Source organism: Protomyctophum parallelum (assembly GCF_964188405.1).
Source record: "Protomyctophum parallelum genome assembly, chromosome: 7".
Lineage (NCBI taxonomy): Eukaryota > Metazoa > Chordata > Actinopteri > Myctophiformes > Myctophidae > Protomyctophum > Protomyctophum parallelum.
In genome coordinates, this window is record NC_139705.1 from 42,612,942 (window position 1) to 42,620,441 (window position 7,500).

The 7,500-nt window shown below is 45.8% G+C and overlaps 1 protein-coding gene across 2 annotated transcripts in view; it reads right to left on the reverse strand.

Annotated features, from left to right (window-relative positions):
- Positions 1–7,500, reverse strand: part of LOC310861569 (uncharacterized protein) — a 32,163-nt gene that overhangs the window by 2,052 nt on the left and 22,611 nt on the right. The window contains exons 1-2 of one of the 2 annotated variants that reach the window (XM_083769067.1): positions 6,371–6,450; positions 4,339–6,163 (exon numbers count right to left, since the gene is read on the reverse strand). In XM_083769067.1, coding sequence (XP_083625193.1) covers positions 4,339–6,003 — 1,665 coding nt within the window. In that variant the 5' untranslated portion in view covers positions 6,004–6,163; positions 6,371–6,450. Of the gene's footprint in view, positions 1–4,338; positions 6,164–6,370; positions 6,451–7,500 lie in introns of those variants that run through there. The other variant, XM_083769066.1, reaches the window with a different exon arrangement.

A 7,500-nucleotide genomic window follows, 5' to 3' on the forward strand; every position in this document is an offset into this window, starting at 1 on the left:
AAGTTCCCTTGATTAGGGTGCTGGGTATAAAAAACTGTTGGAAATACACTCGCCCTCCTTGTGAAGAAACAGGAAACAGACACCATTCATTGCCATGGTTACCATCATGCAATTGTGTTACCTGCTATTTTGTTTGTACAGATATATTGCATTGCATCGTGTATGTTTGTGTGACATGTGGATTTCATTAATATGGAAAAAGGAAATACAGCATGACTGTCAAAAATGACATGTCATATACATCCATGGTGTTTATAAATAATTTTGTTAAAAGTTGTTTTGTTTGTGTGGTGTCATTTATAGTTTTAAACGGTGGGGTAAATAAAGAGCCCTTGTGAACATCAGTTGGAGCGTTGTCTATTCTGCATCAGATGAAGATTGTTTAGGAGGAGTTTATTTATCATTTATTTGTGGTGGTACTTCCATTTGTAGGTCGCGGTTTCCATGCGGACAGAGAGCAGGGCTGCACAAGGCAATCGAGTCTAGATCGGCACAGACTCGCTCTTGAGGGCTTTATAAGCCACTTGCACTCAAGGCTGCTTGGTTTTGGACGACACGTAATATGGCGCAGCCTCGCGTGAACGCGCATATCGAGGGCAAGTGTGTAGGGCGAGTGTCGAGGAGCTGGTTTCAGAAAGGGGGCAGGGGTTAACTGGGGACAGGGAGGAACTCCTTAGACCCTCAGCTGCATCTATCAATGTCAGGTATACCAATAGAACAGGTTAAGAAAACTAAACTGCTTGGATTTTTACTGGACAGTGAATTGTCATGGTCGGACCATATTGATGGCATTGTAACTAAAATGGGTAGAGGTATAGCCATGGTCAGGAAGTGCTCCACATACTTGACATCCTCAGTCATGGGTCAAGTGATGCAGTCATTTTTGTCACCTTTATTATTATTATTGTATGGTCAGCGGCGACTCAAGAAGACCTGAACAAACTACAACTTGTTCAGAACCGAGCTGCTAGACTGGCATTTCATTGTTCTACTCCCACAAATATTGAATATTTGTATAAACACCTTTCCTGGCTGGTTATCTTTTAAAAACAAACTCCATTGCAGTGTCCTCATGTTTGTTAGAAACATAATTTCTAATCGATTACTTCTTCAAACAGTTATTAAAATCAAGTGACATAATCATAACACCAGAATTGCCAGCCTCGGTAATTTAACACTCCCTGCTCCAAAAACGAACCTCCTTAAACAAACAGTTATGTATCGATCAATATCATTTTGTTACATGTTACCACCTCACATTAATATAACACAAGATAAATTATCTTTCAAATATGCTTTAAAGGAACACTTGTTACAGCTGACCACATGACCATAATGTTATTCTTATTATGTTGCATTTACTTTTATAGAATGAATTGTAATGATGTATTTATGTACTTTTTGTATGTATTTTATATGGACACCAGGAAGATTAGCTGTCGCCCCGGCGTCAGCTAATGGGGATCCATTCAATAAACAAATAAATAAATATGGTCAGCAGAGCACACTCTATAGTAGGGAGGATTATCACAACAAAACAAAAAAAAGAAGTGATATTTGAATTAAAGGTATATTCAGTGATTTCACTTAATTCAAATATCACTTATTTTTTTGTTTTGTTGTGATAATCCTCCCTACTATAGAGTGTGCTGACCATATAAGGAGTTCCTCCCTGTCCCCAGTTAACCCCTGGGGGTCAAAAAACCTTAGGTTTCGTTTTTGACTCTCTATCCTGATTGGACGAAAGGCTGGGTCCCACAGCCAAAAACGAAACCTAAGGTTTTTTGAGTGAAATCACTGAATATACCTTTAAGTGAAATCACTGAATATACCTTTAAATCTGGCGGCCCTATTTTGGGCATTTTATACCGCTGATCCGACCAATTCACAAAATGTCTGAGTCATAGTGTCGGAGGCTTTGTCAAGAGTACCCGTTGTACCCGTCTGTCTGTGTCCCTTTTGTGGCCATATATGGAGATGTCTGTTTCTTTCTGTCTACCTGTGTTTCTTTCATGCCCATCTCTGTATCTGTCAATCCTTGTCCCTTTCATTGCGATATACAGATCTCTGATGTCATCAGTATAATGTCCATATAATTGGCCATGTCCCCTTTTGTGCCCATAATATGGAGCTGACTGATTTGTTAGTGCCTGCCATGACACATGGGGTGATAAACATACTCCCTATTTGGGCTGCATGCAGTGGGAACTCCTTGGCTGAGTCATCAACATAAGCATGACATGGTCTGTATTCCTTTAAGCCAATTTGAATATAGGACAAGGAAGATTTCCCTAATTTTGAAAGATTTTGAAAGATTTGAGAAAATAAGCTATAACTCACAATGCCTTGCATTTATGTGCTTGGGGCAGACACTAGGTGATCTGCTAACAATAGTGTTTTCAGAATTTGTCAAAAAACATGTGTACATTGTATTTTATTATTGTCTTTTATTGCATTTGTGCTTTAATACTGTAGCTTTTGTGTTTAGTATAATTATTACTGTTTAAAGTAAATTGGTAAACAGCGCCCCCTATGGTATGAATGAACAGTATTGCTGAAGCTGAGCATTGAGCAGGACAGCAGGTTAATTGGTCTTTATTTAACAATATAGAGTGCAGAAGACAGTCAGACGCTAGTTTGACACGTGGAATACAACTGTTTTGACCGTAATTTCGGGCGTTTTTGTTCTTATTGGAACATGGCTTCCAGTCAAGATAACAGAAGATAAACTGTACTTTGTGCAAGGACTGTATTTTTTGTTTCTTTTTTGTGTGCATTTTTTTGGGGATTATTCAGTAAACTCCGTGAACGTCAATCTGCTGCCTGGAGTCTGTGAGTACTGTGGTCCAGTTTCTGCATTTTGGATTTGCAAATACAGTAGCCTAGTAGCCTAATAAAAGCCCTACCTGTAAATACATGTAGGCCTATCATACAAGCCTGCTTCAAACTAGTGAAAGATTTGAAAAATTGGAATGACTATTTTTAGAGAAAATATGCCACTACATCTAATCAAAACAGTTTCCATATGAATGGAAACCTCTAAGAATGTGCCTGAGAGAAAAATTGGAATCACAATTTTATATATTTATGCCAGTACTACAGGTGACAAATATACCAGTAAGATTAGGCCTAAAGTACATTAAAAAAAATTGGTTTAGCTGAAAAAAGTTACATTCAAAGTGAGGAAGTATATGACCTGACCACAGGTTGAAATTAGGTGTAAGTAACTGCCTAGGAGGAAGCCAGTGGTGTAAACTATAAAGTAACCAAGTACATTCACTTTGAATTAACATTTTGAGGTACTTTTACTTTACTGGAGTATTTCCAATTCCCAGTACTTTTACTTCTACTCCACTACATCTCTGATCCAAATATTGTACTTTTACTCCACTATGTTTGATTTTTTTTGGTTACTAGTTACTTCATAGATTTTTATTATTATTACAACAAATAACATTCATTAACCACTTCATTCCGGCCATTTGAAAATAGCCAATCTACAAGGTCACAATGACATTGAGCTTGTACATCTGCTGTTTTCATTTTTGAGCGGTGCAACCACTCCAAGGAAACAACAATGTCCCTATCTATGTCCCTATGTCCGTCCCAATAGAGCACCGAAGTCTGACGTCACTTTCAGTAGAGGGCGTCAATACACAGGTTCATGTATTTCTTTATTTCCATTGTAATCCCCATAGGGAGGTTTTAGATCGCCTCATATAAGAACTGTGTTTGAAAAATAAACACGTCACCCCGGCCGTTTCACTCATGGATATGAAGAATCAACTGACTGAGAGAAAACGCTAATGTTACTGCTACTGAATTAGTTACATTTTCGCTAGAAGCAGACTGTATCATATATGAGTGACTTCATGACTGTTGCAAACGATACAGAGACACCTCCCCGACAATAATGCCGAGACAGCTTGTTTATTTTTGGACCACAACGCTCATATGAGACGATATTAAGATGAGCCCATGTTATTCTCCATAGAGAAATTACTTCCGCGAACCAGGGGAATCGAAGGGATGAGCGATTTACGTCAGGACTTCGGTGCTCTATATGTTTAGAGTACCAACAGGGGGCGCTGTTGCACCACTCACTTCAGACTGGTCTCAATTTTTCAAATACATTTTATACATTTGAAAACTTGTGAAATGGGACATTCTGCGTACTTTCTACGTTTGGTAGCCTACATTTTGATACCAATACTTTTGTACTCAGGTGAACTTTGAATTGCGGACTTTTACTTGTAACTGTATTTCTACATTGCAGTATTGAAACTTTTACTTAAGTAGAACATGCGACTACGTCTTTCCAGCATGGTGGAAGCTGACCTGAGTGTTGCGGTCGGTGAGCAGGACCTGCAGGTGGCTGAAGCCGTGTGCGTTGCCGGGGCCGATGAGCAGCACGGTGCACGTGCTGAGGTGGAACTCCGGCGAGGTGTCGGCGCTCCGCAGGAAGTCCTCCGTCCGCAGCTCCTCCACGCGTTTCAGCCGCCCGCTGGCCAGCTCGATCAGGGAACCCTTGGCGAAGTGAGGTAGGAGCGCGGGGGGGGATTGGTGAGCGGCCGGCGGAGAGGCGTGAGGACGGGAATGCCGCCCAGGGGACAACTCTCTCCCCCGGTCTCTCTCTCGCCGGCGCTCTCGCTCGTCGTCTCTGTCTCTCTCTCTGTCCTTGTTGTTGTCGTGGTGGTGGTCTCGCTCCTTGTCCCTGTCTCGGTCTTTGAGTCTGTCCCTGTCCCGCTCTCGCTCCTGTTGCCTCTCTTGGTCTCTGTCCCGCTCGCGGTCTCGCTGGGGCCTCTCGTGGCTGTTGAGCACGCTCAGGGGCGAGTGTGCCGAGGTCCGGGGAGCGTGCTGCCGGGGCCCCGGCTCCCTGTGCAGGCTGTACTGAGGCGTTCCTGAGGAGCCGTACAGAGGGTAAGCCTGGGCATGGGGGCTGTTGTTGTACACGGAACCCAGTGAGTAGTAGATCTGGGCCTCGGACGGCAAGCCCAGGGGTTCTATCAGCCCCCCTCTGCCTGCCCGGGGATCCGGGCCGAGGCGATGAGGACTGACGGAGAGCAGACCGGAGCCGGTCTTTACCGTCCCGTGGGGGTCCCTGTCCTGCAGAGAGGAATGTGTCTCCGGGCCCTCCTGAGCGTGGGGGTCTGAGAAAAATGGCCCTCCCGTTTGGACACGGCCCGCCATTTCCTCCTGCTGCCTCCGGCCGCCATTGGCATGGGAACCGTGCGGACCCGCGTCCAGCCTGGTTCTGCTGCTCTCGGCACCGTAGTCTCCTGTAAGGGGCGGTCTGGAGGTGGAGACAGCCCTGCTGCCCGACCCGTCCAGACCGTTAGGCCTCTTCCCTTGCAGGTAGCGGTTTCGGCCCTCGGCCAGGCCGGGGTCGGGAGGATACAGAGGAGGGTGGCTGAACAGGTGTGACGGAGAGAACAGAGCCGAACTGTAGTCCCTCCGGACGCTGTTGAAGTAGGACCACATTTCCCGGGAGTCTGCCGGGAAGGGTGTTTTGAAGGAGGAACTCGCCGAGGACGTCGGGGGGGCAGGCGGAGGTGGCAAGCTGAGGGGCCTCTCTCCACGGAGGGGCCCCTCTCCTCGAAACCACCGGGAGTGGTGCGGGAGAGGCGAGGAGAGCGGGTCCTCCCTCCAGGACGGAGAACCCGAACCCCTTCTCTCTTGTCCCGGGAAAAGGGGAAGGGGAACAGAGGGTGAGTAGGCCAGGTGCCATGGCAGGGGCAGGGAGACACCTGGTGGTGCCGGGGTAGGGATGGGCGGAGGAGGAGAGGGGAGGAGGTGGGGGTTGGGGTTAGTCAGAGCCCTGTCGCCGTCGCTGGCCTCCCTCGCTCCTCCCTCCCCTCGCCCCGAAGCAGAGCGGCTCCGGAGGGGCACGGGGGGCTTGAACTCGTCCAGAGGGACGTGCTGCTGCTCCCCCGCCGAACCTTGCCGAGACTCCCTCTTCTTGGGAGGGAGGCACTCTTTGCCACGGTCGGGGCTGGGATTCATGGGTGGGCTCCAGCGGGCAGTGTTGGGCCCCCTGAGTGCGGGCGCAGGCTAGGTCACATGGGCCTCACGCAAGAACGAGGGGTGCAGCGAGAGGGGCGGGCCTCTACACGGCATCACTGTCCAGTCACTGTTGACGTCCTACAGCTGAAGCACCACTCACCTGCAGCGGGGGGGGGGAAAGAGAGGCAGAGGTTTTTTTTTTAAAGCCACCATGTTGGAGCCACCATGGATACCTTCGGCTTCGGGATACTTTTTGGTTGTACAGTTTGTAGCAAAGCTTGTAAATAAGCTAAGAGATATTTTTGTTGTACCGTTTGTGGAAAAAGCTTGTAAATATCTAAGAACCTCACAGAAGAAAACCCTTTACCTGTACTTTGTGTGGCAAAAGCTCTCACACTTTCTTTCTTTTCCTGCCTTGATCTCCCTAACCTCCCCCTCTTCCCTCTGCTTTGTTTTTCTTGGAAAAAATGACACAATGGGAACTATGCAAAAAAAAAGAATTTCACTGCACTGCATGATTCTTCAAGTAATGTGCATTAAAGTACAGATTTTGTACTTCCAGTGTTGTCAGAATTCATACCAATTATATATTTTGTATCATTATCCACATAATTGATCCAAATTTCGGACACATTACATTACATTACATCAGATTTTCACATTCTTACTAGAGAATGCAGTGTCTGTCAAAACTTGTTGGTATATATTTGTCCACACACACACACGCACGCACGCACACGCGCGCACACACACACCCTCACACCCTCACACACACACACACACACACACACACACACACACACACACACACACACACACACACATTTGAATTATTTTATTTGGATCTGCACAAGAGGCGTATTGCGAGCAGCAATCTGGTTATATCCATAATAATAATAACCTTTCTTCCCTACATTGACGACGGGTGTGTTTTAGTGTGGAATTAGTGCATTTTGGCTGGTGAACTGGCGTTCACTCCTGCCGCCATCTTGCAACCACACACACACACACACACACACACACACACACACACACACACACACACACACACACACACACACACACACACACACACACACACACTGTTACAGCCTAACAAAAGGTTATAAACTCTTCAGTATTTCTGGTAGCTGCATCAATGTGGATTAGTCATCGTACAGTACTGTACAGAACTGAAACCACCAGACTTACTAGTCCCATTCAAACACACACAACTCCCACAAGTGCTCTAAAAATATGCAGCATTACGTGTGCATGCCCAGTGCAGTTCACAGGCAGTGCGCCACAAATACACACACGCACTGCACACAGCGGGACACTTTTCATCTCATAACTCCAGAGTTCCCTGAAGGATGATTGCAATTTGCAATCATGTACATCTGTTTTAATATGTACTAGATATATTTTAATATGTAGATGTGTTTTTTTCTCTTCATGAACCACCCCCACTGTAGCCTCAGGGTGCTTTTCATGTCCTATATAAGCTGTGTTGTGTTG